This window comes from Elaeis guineensis, chromosome 3 (assembly GCF_000442705.2).
Source record: "Elaeis guineensis isolate ETL-2024a chromosome 3, EG11, whole genome shotgun sequence".
Classification (NCBI taxonomy): Eukaryota; Viridiplantae; Streptophyta; class Magnoliopsida; order Arecales; family Arecaceae; genus Elaeis; species Elaeis guineensis.
The window spans coordinates 124,975,763-124,990,545 of NC_025995.2; the positions used below are offsets into that span (position 1 = coordinate 124,975,763).

The 14,783-nt window shown below is 35.3% G+C and overlaps 1 protein-coding gene and 1 non-coding gene across 2 annotated transcripts; one reads left to right on the forward strand and one right to left on the reverse strand.

Annotated features, from left to right (window-relative positions):
* Window positions 1-363: 363 nt before the first annotated feature.
* On the forward strand, window positions 364-13,708 carry LOC105037355 (uncharacterized). Its single transcript, XM_073254865.1, is given in 4 exon segments — window positions 364-757; window positions 13,147-13,311; window positions 13,467-13,509; window positions 13,512-13,708. Coding segments are annotated over 4 exon segments (561 nt in total). The 5' UTR covers window positions 364-457; the 3' UTR covers window positions 13,565-13,708.
* A 143-nt stretch (window positions 13,709-13,851) lies between these two features.
* Window positions 13,852-14,013, reverse strand: LOC114913729 (U1 spliceosomal RNA). Its single transcript, XR_003799626.1, has one exon. It is a non-coding gene; the product is annotated as a U1 spliceosomal RNA (small nuclear RNA).
* Window positions 14,014-14,783: the final 770 nt, after the last annotated feature.

Genomic DNA, 14,783 nt, shown 5'->3' on the forward strand with positions numbered 1-14,783 from the left:
AAAATTTAGATCATCTCCAGCTTCTAATGGAATTGGAGAAATCCAATCTTCAATCATCAGCCATCTATGTTCTCAATCACCACTCAGTCATTATATATCGTAGATCTAATAATAAGTTATTACCTCATAATTTATCAAATTTATTTACAAGAATATAATCAATTATATTTTTCTGATATCCTTACTTGCTCTCTTATACACGTATTTGCACCTGTATCTCATGGTTAGTGTGCACGCATATGTTTCTTAATAGATTATTTTTTTATGCATCCAGGTTCGAACGGGATAACAGTGAATCCGACAGCCAGCCGCTTTCCTTTTCCCACCGTCCACCGGATTCGTTGCCTTTTATTTTTTCCCTTATTTGTTTTTTATTCGAGCGGCCCTCGGACTTCAGCATGACAAGCCCTAGGGATTCCAGGCTTCGGCTATCTCCTGCCGTCCCTGGCTCGCTCCCATGTGTTCCGATGCCGATATCGAGCGGGTCCTGTGGACGGACGAGGAGATCTCCGCCCGCGTCGCCGAGCTCGCCTCCCAGATCTCTGACGACTTCAAGGGGTCTCCGGCCCCTGTAGTCGTCGTCGGGGTTGCCACGGGGGCCTTCATCTTCATCGCCGACATCGTGAGGAAGATTACCTTGCCCGTCGCCGTCGATTTCATCCGGGCCGAGTCGTATGGGTCGGGGACGGAGTCCAGTGGCGTCCCCTGGATCTCCAGCGACCTCAAGATCGATATCAGCGGCAAACACGTGATTTTGGTATGTTCCCTTGGTGGAGATCCCTGCAATCTTTCTTATTCTGTTTCTCTTTATAGCATCAAGTCATGATATCAATGAATGATCAACAAGATATGATTATTTTACTTATAGAACCAGAAAGGTAGCTCATTTGAATTATGGAACTGCTAGATGAACAATTTATCCGAGTTTTAGCTGGTGTACTGCCACAAGTTAGAAATTTTAATAGTATATCTCTAATTAATGTTTGGAAATAACGCTGTAGAGAGGAAAGAGCAGGAAATAATACTTGATTAGTGTAGGGCCCTCGAAGCTAGAGAGACTTTCCAGGTAGATAGAAGGGAGCATTCCCATTTTGGGATGAAAGGCATGATGGATAACTGGTTATGGAGCTTATTAAGGATCGATGAAGAGTAAGTGATTTTCATGAGTTCTGATGCAAAATTGTATAAATCGTGGGCCAAAAAGTAGTAAATCAAGCCCAACCATGAAATCTTGTTTGGAGCATCATTAAATTCTGTGAATTCGTTGGGGTCTGTATATAGTTGAAGGTGGCTTTGTTGACTCTTAGCGCATAGGTTCATGATCTAGGTCTCAAATCTTGTGGTCAAGGTTTTCAAATCCCTATATAATACAGTGGCCAAGACAATACAATAAGTGGGAAAATTTGGAGGCAACTGAGGTTTTTTGAATATTTTAGGATCGAGATATCAAAATCTTAGCCAATATGATAAATCCAAGATTACTATCTACATCTAAACATTGATTTCAAAATTATCAGCTTAAAAAATTTAAGTAAAGAAATCATTGAAATATATTTGCTGATATCTAAGATTTATCAATTGTTGCCAAGCTATGCAACCCAAGAGGGGGGTGAATTGGATTTTTGAAATTTTAAAGTTAATTTAGAACCACAAGGATTAAGTAATAATAAGCAAGTTATGTGTAGTAAGTGATTTAAGCTATGTGTAGAAATGAGATGCAAGAATGTAAGAAAACAAAGAAGTTTAGATAGAGAACAAGTAAGCATACCATAAACAATCAAGATTTATAGTGGTTCGGTGTCAATTTGCACCTACAGTCACTCCTCAAGCTCCTACTTGAGAATTTAAATCCACTAAAACGTATTCAAGAAGAATACAACATCGGTATCTCCGACATTAGCTATCCCAAGCTAGAACACTTGTTTTCCGGGTACAAGCCAATCCAATACAATCCGATTCAATGTTCAGATCAACCTATCCAAGTTTTGAAACCCTTCCAAAACTAAAAATCAAGATAAAAACAGAGTATAAGAGTTAATGACAAGGAATACACGTTTAGCTCCTTTAATGAGCAAATAAAAACTTTAAGTACATTTTACACAACAAGAAAGAAGCTTTTCTGATTCTCCTCAAGGTTGTTGAAGACTTGAATGAGCTCTTGAGGGGTTGGTGAGCTTGAAATGAAAGCTTCTTTTGTTTAAAGAGGATTTTTTGCTTAAGACTGAAATGAATGCTTGAAAAATCTTCTCTTTTTCCCTCCTTTAATTGTCTTTATATCTTCAATGGATGCTAGAGACAAATCTGGGCTGAAATAGAGCCGTTGGAGTGCATTAAATGAGCATTAAATGTAACCAAAATGAGCTGAAAAACTAGCCGTTACGGAGATTTTTTATTGCAGGGATCGACTCATAGGGTCGATCTCTGCACAGGGGTCGACTCATAGGGTCGATCTCTGTGGCGTAGAACAGAAAGTCACTATTCTATATCTTTGGCTTGCACAGCAACAGAGGTCGACTCATAAGGTCGTCCCTTTTGGGTGTGCCAGCCAAAAATAGCGTGCTGTTCAGTCCTTTTGACAGAGATGGACCCTAGGGGTCGATCTTTTTCTTTAAACTTGATTTTCTCTCAAAATACACATCCAAAAAAATATGAAATTGCTTTCAATAGATAACAAATCTTCTGTTCTTGTTCTTGAGGCTTTCGAATCAGAACTTGATAAAATTATAATTTTGCTCCTGAAATACAATAAATCTTTTTCCAAGCTAAAATCATTAGTAACCCCCTCAAATGTTTTGTAATCATCAAAATTAATTCATAGAGCAACAATCTCTCCCTTTTTAATGATGACAAAATACTTGAGCAAAAGTAAAATATAACATATATAAAGCATTGATTAAGAATTTCAAATTTATGAAGATGCATCATTTAAACATTATAGTCAATTGTTTGAATAAAATGCATCATGAGTAGTTTGAAGATTAGTTTTTTAAATAGCTTATAAGATTTTTTTTTTGATAAATTTGCTTATTGTTCGATTTTATTTCTCTACTCCCTCTTTTTAACAACATCAATTAAGATCACTACTCTACTTTTTAAAGAAAAATAAAAAAGACTCCCCCTCCTATGGCAATCATAAAGGACATTTCAATTTGCTCATATAGAAGATATTGCAATTCATGATATTTCATAGCACATATATGAGGTATTTTTCATATCACAAAATTAAGATATTTCAATTAATGCTATTCATAAAAATTAATCCAAATGATATTCATAGAAGCTAAAAGCATATATATGTATGTATGTATATATATATATATATATATATATATATATATATATATATATATATATATATATATATCCAAAATGTGACATATGTGTCACAATATATACGAATCAAGTCAAAATACATAGGCCATACAAAAGTCATGGATAACAAAAAATGCAACTTTCCATGAGACAATCAGCCAACAAATACAAAGGCTATAAGCTAGATCCTAGACATAAAAGACTAACTATGCTAGATCTAATAAATATCATGGCTAGAGATATCAGAATCAGAAAACCAGAGATCTAATGAGGAGTCTTAGGATCAAAGCCACGGGCACGTCCTCGACCACGTCTGCCTCAGCCACGGGTAGAAGTACCGGCACGAGTAGAAGGGCGAGAAGGTCTTGGAGCCTGGGAAGCTATGGACTGTGTTAGGAGAGAAAGTCTGATGGTGTCCAATTGTTCCAAAACTCTCGTCAAAGATTGCATCAGGATACCACTCTGAGTAGAGACAGTCTCACTGTAGCCCCTGATCTCTCTCCTCAAAAAATCAAAGCCACTCTGCAAAACGCTTCGAAGTCTAGCCACTTCTGCAGACAGGTCGGAGACCTCCATGATGTTCTCTTGCGGCTAAGGATGGGTTAAGGCTAATACCTGCCTCTGCAAATCCAGAACTCTGCCTGTCAGTCTCAGAATATATCTCTCAAGCTCCTTAATTCGTGCGAACTGAGCTGTAAGCATCTAAAAGACAGTAGAGATATGAGGGATCAAGGTCTGGTCTGAAATAGCTTGAGATGTCGTCCTTTGAGCAAAACTTGAGGTGGCAAATTGCTGAGATAAAGTGAAAGCAACACGTTGGGACATCAACTCAATCTGATCGTCTGTAAGTCTGATCTCTGAAGGATCTACACTGCTTCCAGACTGTGGGACAGAAACATACCTCCTCACTGATTCTGAGGGACCAGCCTCGTGATCAGATACGAACTGAATATCAGGAGATGCTCTGTGATCATGAGGAGGTGAAGACGGTCCCTTCTCCTCTGCTCTCTCCTCAACATCCTTCGACCAACCACCATCAGTTTTGAAAAACCCATGCGATGCAGTATGTGGGCTTGATGGTATCAGAATGTGACAATTTAGTGACTGCCTCCCCTCAAAACAGACTCTGAACCTCCTAAAGATCCGGGTGAGTGCCATACCATAAGACATGTGAGCTTTAAATCTATTTAGGATCTCTCTCATGGCCTCAAATATCAAAGCAGGAAGGTTCAAGGGGTCTCGGTGATCATATGGTACATGATGCAAATATTCTTATCAGATAAGAGGTCATGCCTGTCACTCCTAGGGACAAAAAGTTTGGTAACCATGTGATGCAAAAGTCTCATCTTTACTGAAAGAATCTTTGTTTCTAATTTATTTAAATTTTCAATAAAAGTTCTCCCTAAAATAATACTTATTCCTTCTTCTTTGATTAGGAGCTCCATATGAGTATAACCTTCACAAGGCAAGTACAAGATTTGTCCCAAATGCAATGGATCAAGAACAATGTTAACACCTTTCACTAAAGATTTTACTGTTCCATTGCAGTAACTTAAATTCAAATAGAACTTTTTGATTAAATCAACATAAGTATTTTTCTTCAAAAGACAGTAAAACTTCCATCCTTAACTTTTAATTTTTGATCCAATAGAGAACCCTTCTTTTTCAAAAAACTTAAAATCTATGTTCTTTTCGGATTTCATTTTTCTATTGGAGAGAGGTACTTGTTTGGACTGAGTGGGGACTGTGAAGAAGCTGGAGTAGGATTTCGGACTGAGGTTGGAGTAGGAGAGGGCTCGGCTGCCATTTTTTTTCTACGCACATCCTCTTCTAACCCACGAACAGACTTTCTTCTCTGCGGTAGCTTCAATTTGAGAGCCATTTCGGACAACAGAGACTTGCAAACAACTTAGGAGACCTAATGAGAGGTAGAGTGGAAAGGATTTTAAAGGAAAAATAAAGATTTTTAGGGAGATGGACCGTCGGTTTGGAGACGAGAGTTTGAAGCTAGGGTAAGCTTGATCCGTCCAAACGAGGAAGAGAAGAAAAATGGATTTAGTTTCTAAAAGGGTGATTTGAACGGGGAAAATCGATGGGAAGAAAAATTTTAAGAGATTTTTGCGATTGAGAGAGTGGAGAGGGAGGAGATTTTTGTTCGGTGGGTTGAGGAAAACGAAAGGCAAAGGGTCGGCTCATTTACAAAAGAGATTTCTCAATAAAACAGAGCGCCAATGGGTTTTAATGAAAATTACAAGTTTACCTTGGGGTCGACCCTATGGGTCGACTCATGGCAAGAAAAATTCAAAAAAAATGATGGAAAAATTTCGAAAAAATTTGAAACTTGAGAGAAGGGTGTCTATTTAAGAGATTGATCATATGAAGGATAGTTTTGAGCTTTTAAAAAAGGAGAGAAGAGAATTGAGTTTAAAATTTGGTTCAATGAATTTTTGGCAAAAAAACTTGAAATCAGAAAGATATTTAAGCTGATGAATCAAGAATTCTTAGTTCTCTCCTAATTTCATAAAATCTATCTTCACTTAAGGTCTTGGTAAAGATGTCAGCTAATTATTTTTCAGTACATACATAATCAAGAATTATATTATTATTTTGGACATGTTCTCTTATGAAATGATGTCTAATTTCAATATGCTTTGATCTAGAATGTTGAATTAGATTTTTAGTTAGATTAATAGCACTAGTGTTATCACATCTTATGGGAGTTTCATTGAGTTTGATGTCAAAGTCCTCAAGTTATTGCTTATTTCCACCAGTACTTTTTTCTATCTAATCTACATCCAGCAAAATCGGTATCTGAATATCCTATTAAGTCGATTGATGAGTCCTCAGAATATCATAATCCTAGAGTTTGTGTACCTTTTAAATATATAAGAATTCTTTTAACTGCATTTAAATGTGATTCTTTTGGATTTGATTGAAAGCGTGCACATAGACAAACACTAAACATAATATCTGGTCTACTAGCAGTTAAATACAATAAAGAACCAATCATGCCTCTATAAAGTTTTGAGTCTACATTTTTATCTTCTTCATCCTTGTCAAGTTTACATGATGGGCTCATGGGGGTACCAATTGCTTTGGAGCCCTCCATTCCAAATCTTTTGAGTAGCTCTCTTATGTACTTGCTTTGGGTGATGGAGATCCCTTCCTTTGTTTGTTTGATTTGGAGTCTGAGGAAGAATATAAGTTCTCCCATCATGCTCATCTCGAACTCCCCTGCATGAGTTTAGCAAAATCTTGACAAAGAATTTCATTAGTAGATCCAAATATAATGTCATCAACGTATATTTGTATAACTAAGATATCATCATGATTTTTTTAATGAAAAGGATTGTATCTACATTTCCTTTCGAAAAACCATTATCAAGCAAGAATTTACTTAACCTTTCATACCAAGCCCTAGGTGCTTGTTTTAAACCATATAATGCTTTGTTTAATTTGAAAATATGATTAGAAAAAGCATGATTTTCAAAATCGGAGGATTGTTCTACATAAACTTCTTCAGCAATATAATCATTTAGAAAAGCACTTTTGACATCCATTTGGAATAACTTAAAATTCATAAAGCATGTATATGCAAGTAAAAATCTAATTGCTTCTAATCTAGCAACAGGTGCAAATGTCTCATCAAAATCAATTTCTTCTTCTTGATTATAATCTTTTGCAACCAATCTTGCTTTATTCCTACTTACATTTTTATGTTCATCCAATTTATTCTTATATACCCATTTTGTGCCAATTATTGGATAATTTTAGGTCTTGATACTAAAGTCCATACATTATTTCTTTCGAATTGATTAAGTTCCTCTTGCATTGCATTTATCCAATTATAATCTTTTTCAGCTTCATCTATGGTTTTAGGTTCAAAATGAGAAACTAATGCAAAATGATTGTATGCATCTCTAAGTGAAGAACGAGTTCTTACTCCATGTGTAGGATCACAATGATTAATTTTTGAGGTGATTATGATCATACCTCCATTCTTTGGATAGATCATTTGTACCTTGAGGTTCTTGTTGTTATTCACCTTCATCCTTTTGTTTGTTATCATGTTCTTCTTCATTTTGAATTATTCAGTCTTTTAGGGTGAGCTCTTCATCCTTCTATAAGAGATCTGTATCATCAATACCTTCACTCTTCCTTGAAGGAAGATCATTAGTCTCATAAAAAAAACATGTATTGACTCCTCTACTACTAAAGTTTTTTTATTGAAAACTCTAAAAGCTTGCTAGAAGAGGAGTAACCAAGAAAATAGCTTCATCGGATTTTGCATCAAATTTTTTAATTTTCTTTATCATTGTTCAAAACGAAACATCGACAACCAAAAACATGAAAAAAATATAATGTTTGGTTTTCTTCCTTTCCAAAGCTCATAGGGTTTTTCTTTAGAATTGGTCTAATTAAAATACGGTTTAAAATGTAACATGCCGTGTTAATTGCTTCTGTCCAAAAGTATCTTGGGAGGTTGTTTCATATAGCATGGTACGGGCTATTTCTTCAATGGTTCTATTTTTTCTTTCAACTACCCATTTTGTTGGGGTGTCCTAAGTGTTGAAAAGTTGTGGTCAATGCCTTTTTCATTACAAAATTTTTCAAAATCTTGATTTTAAATTCGGTTCTATGATCACTTCGAATATTTTGAATTGAAAATTTTTTTCATTAGTAACTCTTCGATAAAATTTTAAAACATATGAAAGTTTCATCTTGTGTCAAAAAGAAAACCTATGTAAAATAAGAGAAATCATCAATAATTACAAAGTCATATCGTTTTTCACCTAAACTAGTAGTTCTAGTGGGTCCAAATAAATCCATGTGCAATAATTCTAATGGTCTAGAAGTTGAAACAATATTTTTAGATTTGAATGAGACTTTTGTTTGTTTACCTAGTTGGCATGCATCACAAATTCTATCTTTTTCAAACTTCAATTTAGGTAAATCGATAACCAATTCTTTTTTAATAAGTTTTGAAAGTGAATGCATGCTAATATGTGCAAGCTACAGTGTCAAAGCCAACTAGTCTCATTAATTTTGGCATTCAAGCTACTAGCATTGCATGTTTATCTTGAAAAGATCATTCAAATCTACCATATAAACATTACCATGTCTATGCCCAATAAATTTAATGTCTTCATCATTGGATTAGTTACTATGCATAATGAAGATTCAAAAATAATTTGTATTTTTATCACAGAATTGACTAATTTAATAGATTATGTTTCAAACCATTTACTAATAATATTTTCAATATATTTGGAGGGAGTGATACCATGTTACCTATATCGATGATCTTTCCTTTGCCATTGTCTCCAAAGATGACCATCCCTCTATCTTTTGCATCAAGTGTGATGAATTGGGATTCATCATCGGTCATGTGTCTTGAGCACCCGCTATCAAGATATCATTTTGATTTATTCTTTGGGATGCAAGACATCTACATACAAAAATCAAGTTTTGACTTTAGGTACCCAAGTTTTTTGAATCTTTTTGGTTAGTCACAATAGTTCCTTTTGAAATCCATATTTTCTTCACATTAGAATTTTCAGATTTGTTAGAGAAATATATATAAGATTTGTGTTCTACTTTACCATATTTAAAGTAAGTAATATTTGAAAACTTGTTGCTTGATGAGTTCACAAAGATATTTTTCAGAAATTTTTGTTTCTTTAAGGGGTTGTATTCAAGACCGGCTTTATCATAAATGGCCTTTTGATTATTAAGTATCATTTGAAGTTTATTTGAACTTAGAGTGAATTTTTTACCATAGGTTTTAATTAGCAATTTCATTTTTCAAGTTCAGATTTTTTTGTGTCAAGATCAATTTTTCATTTGAAATAATCTCATTTTCTTTTAGTAAAGATTGATTCTTTGATTTCAATTTTTTGTTCTTTACTCCTAACTTCTTTAGATCATCAACTAGATCATAAAATGCTTTTGAAGTTCTTCCAAAATAAAGTCATTAGGAGTTTCAGCGTTTCCTCATTTTCATGTGCCATAAGGCACAAGTTGGCTTTTTCATGTGAATCTTTTTCTTCGGAGCTTGACTCATCACTATACTCCATGTAGCCACCATAGCTTTTTCTTGTACTTCTTGGGTCCTTTTAAGTTGTGGACATTCGGACCTAAAGTTCCTGATTCTTACATTATAAAAATAAGGGCTGCTCCTTATTCTTCTCCTTGCTATGCTCCCTTTTGTAGGTGGCCTCTTTCTCATCCCTTGTTTTTTTTCTTCAAAAATCTTTTAAACTTTCTAGTGATGAGGGCTATTTCTTCATCTTGCTCTTCATTTTTTTTTTCATCGATTTCTCATTGGGTTGAGCAGTGGATTTGAGGCAATTGTCCTTTTCTTCTTGACATCTTCTTTTGATATTGTTTCATGCTAAGTTTGTGTGTCATTAGCGATCCTGGAAGCTCCTCCAAGGGAAAGACATTCAAATCTTTGGCTTCTTGGATTGCGGTCACTTTAGCCTTCCAATTTTGGTAAAGATTAAGAATCTTTCTCACAAGATCGCTGTTAGAATAAGACTTATCAAGATTTTTAGACCATTAATAATATTGTAAAGCGAGTAAATATTTCAGTTATTGATTCATCATGTTCATTTTAAAGAGTTCATATTTGTACAAGCATGTTGATTTTTGATTCTTAACTTGATTAGTGCCTTCATATGTTACTTTAACTATCCATATTTCCTTAGCGACATGCATGTTGAAATGCGATTAAACTCATTAGCATCTAAAGCACAATATAAAACATTCATGGCTTTAGCATTGAGTTGAGCCATTTTCTTGTCAAATCATCCCATTCTCTTTGGGTTTGGTTGATTCTACACCATAATTATCTTAGTGGGTGTTGTGGTCCATTAACTATGATATTCCACATATCATAGTCAAGTGTTGGATAAAAATTTTCATTCGAGCTTTCCAATAGGTATAGTTTGACCCATTGAAAAGTGGAGGTCGATTTATGATTGCCCCTCGACTAGTGAAGCACCAACTTGAGTTGCCATAAATCTTTAGCTTTTTGATGGTTAAATTAAAGTAGGGCTAGAGCATCGGGTTCTGATATCACTTGTTGCCCAGCTATGCAACCCAAGAGGGGGGTGAATTGGATTTTTGAAATTTTAAAGTTAATTTAGAACCACAAGAATTAAGTAATAATAAGCAAGTTATGTGTAGTAAGTGATTTAAGCTAAGTGTAGAAATGAGATGCAAGAATGCAAAAAACAAAGAAGTTTAGATAGAGAGCAAGTAAGCACACCACAAACAATCAAGATTTATAGTGGTTCGGTGCCAACCTTGCACCTACATCCACTCTCCAAGCTCCTACTTGGAATTTAAATCCACTAAAATTATTCAACAAGAATACAACATCAGTACTTCCGACACTAGCTATCCAAGTTAGAATATTTGTTTTTCGGATACAAGCCAATCCAATACAATCCGATTCAAGGTTCGGATCAACCTATCCAAGTTTTGGAACCCTTCCAAAACTAAAAATCAAGATAAAAACAGAATATAAGAGTTAATGACAAGAATACACGTTTAGCTCCTTTAATGAGCAAATAAAAACTTTAAGTAACTTTACACAACAATAAGAAGCTTTTCTGATCTCCTCAAGATTGTTGAAGACTTGAATGAGCTTTGAGGGGTTGGTGAGCTTGAAATGAAAGCTTCTTTTGCTTAAAGAGGATTTTTTGCTTAAGGCTAAAATGAATGTTTGAAATTTTTTTTTTTCCTCCTTTAACTGTCTTTATATCTTCACTGGATGCTAGAGACAAATCTGGATTAAAATAGAGCCTTTGGAGTGCATTAAATGAGCATTAAGTGTGGCCAAAATGAGCTGAAAAACTAGCCGTTACAGAGATTTTCCGTCGTAGGGGTCAACTCATAGGGTCGACCTCTATGGCGCAGAACAGAAAATCACTGTTCTGTATCTTTGGTTTGCACAGCAACAGAGGTCGACTCATAGGGTCGTCTCCTTTGGGTGTGCCAGCCAAACATAGCGTGCCGTTCAGCTCTTTTGACAGGGATCGACCCCTAAAGGTCGATCTTTTTCTTTAAATTTGATTTTCCTCAAAATACACATCCAAAAAATATGAAATTACCTCCAATAGATCACAAATCTTCTGTTCTTGCTCTTGAGGCTTTCGAATCAGAACTTGATAAAATTACGATTTTGCTCCTGAAATACAATAAATCTTTTTCCAAGCCAAAATTATTAGTAACCCCCTCAAATATTTTGTAATCATCAAAATCAATTCATAGAGCAACATCAATTTATATATTGACCAATATTTTTTATATATTGTATTTGGGGGGGGGTGTGGTGGGTTTCTTGATATTGGTAATAAACCAAGATCTTGGCTGAGATGAAAACCTTGCTTGTGGTGGAAGAATTATCACATCCCATATTGATGTTGTTGGGGCCAAACCACATCATTGGAGTTACCTTTCACTTATTTCAATTTATCTCTCTATCTTTCTATCCACTATATCATATACTATATGTTTATATATATATTACATACTTCATTTTATATATTATAGAAATTCCCAAAGTTGATCATGCAAAGCTCGACTCCAAAAGTGGCCCTTATATAATTACTATGGGTGGAGGTCTTAGCATGGAAAAAAATAAATACCTTAGGGGCCTATGTAGTTTATGGAAGCGAGAGAGAGGAGTTCTATTCACAATAACTCTTCTTCTTTCATTTTCTATTCCCTTTTTTCCAAGGAAAAACACATGCATATCACGTGCACAATAATACTGTAATTGATGAATAATGATGTTCCTTGAACATTTACTCCAAATTTTCTCTAGATGGTCCTGCAAGCACAAAAATCTAATTCAATTATTCCTTCATCTAAGAAAGGAGATAAATCAAAGGATTATGGAAGTAAAGTTTGTACATTTGAGTTTCATCCAAAAAAAAAAAAAAAAAAAGCTCATATGTCATCATACTGAATTCAAATAGGACCTAACTGAGTAGAAGAAGTAGATCACCTACCTAACTATCAAAGAACAATCAAAGATTTAAATGCTTTTTGAAAAAAAAGAAAGGACAATTCCATTGTGATAATTGACAGAATGATTCAGTCATGATGGTGGTTCTAATTTTAGACTAGTAGGATAGTTGCATACAAAATGAATATTTGAGTTTGCCATAGCAGTTTGATGGAGTCTAATGGTTCTAATGTTTAATTAATTTATCTTATTGCTTGGAAAACTTACATAGAGATATTAGAATTTTCATAGTGATGTTAAAAGATGCTTTACTTAGGCACAATTTTTGTTAACTGCAGATTAACTGTTTATCGAAAAAATTCAGTTTCAAAGTTTTGGCGATTACTTTGTTATATTCAGGATTGCTGACAGATGCCTACAAGCTAAATATGTGCTAGCATTGAACAAGTGGTTACATGTGGTCACGATTTTCTAATCTGCCAAACTTTGAAACAGTAAAAATACTTGTTACGTGGTTATTATCCTCGATTTGATAATTTAAATTTGAAGCAGTGAACAGTTTTTATGATACTGTGATGCTTCAAGTTTGGCTGTTAGACAAACTGGATAATTTTTGTAGCAACTGTTTCCATCTTTCAAGAATTTTAAATTTGTTAAATTCTGATATATCTATCCTATCAATTCAACTATGCTTTAGGCAGTTGCACTCATGCCTTGGTGCATAAGCTTGTAACTCTGAGGTGGTTATTTTATTTATCTACTACACCATGAAGAACCTTGCATTTTCTTTTTCGCTGATCAGATAGCAAGTGCTTTGTTGACTTTAGTTTCTGTATTAATATTCGTTTTTGCAGGTCGAGGACATTGTAGACACAGGAAATACCCTATCCTCTCTTATTGCACACCTGGAAACAAAAGGAGCATCTTCTGTATCGGTTTGCACTTTTCTGGATAAACCTGCGAGAAGGCAAGTTCATTTTAAGCTAGTGGGAGAGGGAAAATTTTATCGAGGTTTTGAGGTAAGAAGTTGCTATATGCGCCCTCCACATCGTTTCTATGTTTAATTGCATGAATGTCTTGCAAATACTACTACTTTTTTTTAAGGTTTCCTTTAATGCTCATCTGAACTTGAATTTCCCGAGAATGATAGATTCTCCTTGTCTTCCTTTTGCAGTGCCCAGATTATTTTGTCGTTGGCTATGGCATGGATTATGCTGAACTTATAGAAACCTGCCTTATATTGGTGTCCTTAAGCCAGAAATATACAAATGAAGCTTTGTTGTATCCAGGGAACATCACTAATGTGTTTAAATTTTTTGAGGAAACTACAGGTTGGATCTGTAGCCTATGCATCATTGTAGCACAGAATGTATAAGATTGCGAATAGCTGCAATAAAGTATGATTTATTTCTTGAAGTTACATAATCTTTGGGTTGGTGAATTAGTTATTGCAGTCTAGTTTTCTGCATCTATTTGTTTATCAACCGTGATTGTTATTGCGAACTGCTCATTTATTTACACATAGTCCGCACGAAATCGATGTTCTAAACTTCGGATTGGTGGGGGCCGCGCGAACGCGTACCCCCTTCTGCCACAAATTATGACGTCCACTCTCCCGCTTGGGGAGATGGTAGATCAGCGCTCCCTCCAAGTGCAATGGGGGCCGCTGGTCCAGGCCATGGGCCTTCTTGATCACTCATCGACCCCGCCCAGGTAAGTATGCTTCTATGTTCTCTAGCCATATCCTCTTATATGAGCGGCTGCCCCTTCCTGGTTCGTACATTGCCGATATGGGACTAAACTCTAAATCAGCGCGCCCTCTGGCTTCCTGCCTCCTTCCGTGAGCCTGCCGTTGGTTTGGCCGAATAATTCGATGGTGATTGACGAACGATTAAACTATTTAAAAATTGACTTTCCGCGATCAAATACTTTTTTTGATTAAAAAAAATAGAAAGCTGTTACCGTTGACAGAAGGCATTTGTGAGATAAATGATGACATGAGGATAAGTAATGGCATGATCACACATACAATAATGTAAGCATACTGGAAAATAGAAAGATTATGTGAATTCTTGCATCACATGGCTATGTGTGAGAGTTAGGAAGAAAGTTTCAGTTGCAATGGGTCACTCAAGAGTTGGCGTTATACATTAGTAGGAAGTAGGAACAATAAATATTTTGACTGTAGAATATATATTACAGATTCAAGAATGAAGTAGGGCAGGTATCCACCATAATCTAATGCATTATAGCAGAGGAAAATCTGAATTCCAGAACTTGGCCTCAACTCATGCCATGTTTGCAAGGTGATCCACAACTTAATTACCTTCTCTAGGAGTATAAAAGGGTTTGAGGCAAATTATATTGGATAACAGACTTCATTATATACCCATGAAAGAAGTTACCATGCCCATCAACCCAAGAGATTATAGTAGAAGAATCCCCTCAATAACAACTTAGGAATATTGAGAGATGTCACCCCTTCCCGAGC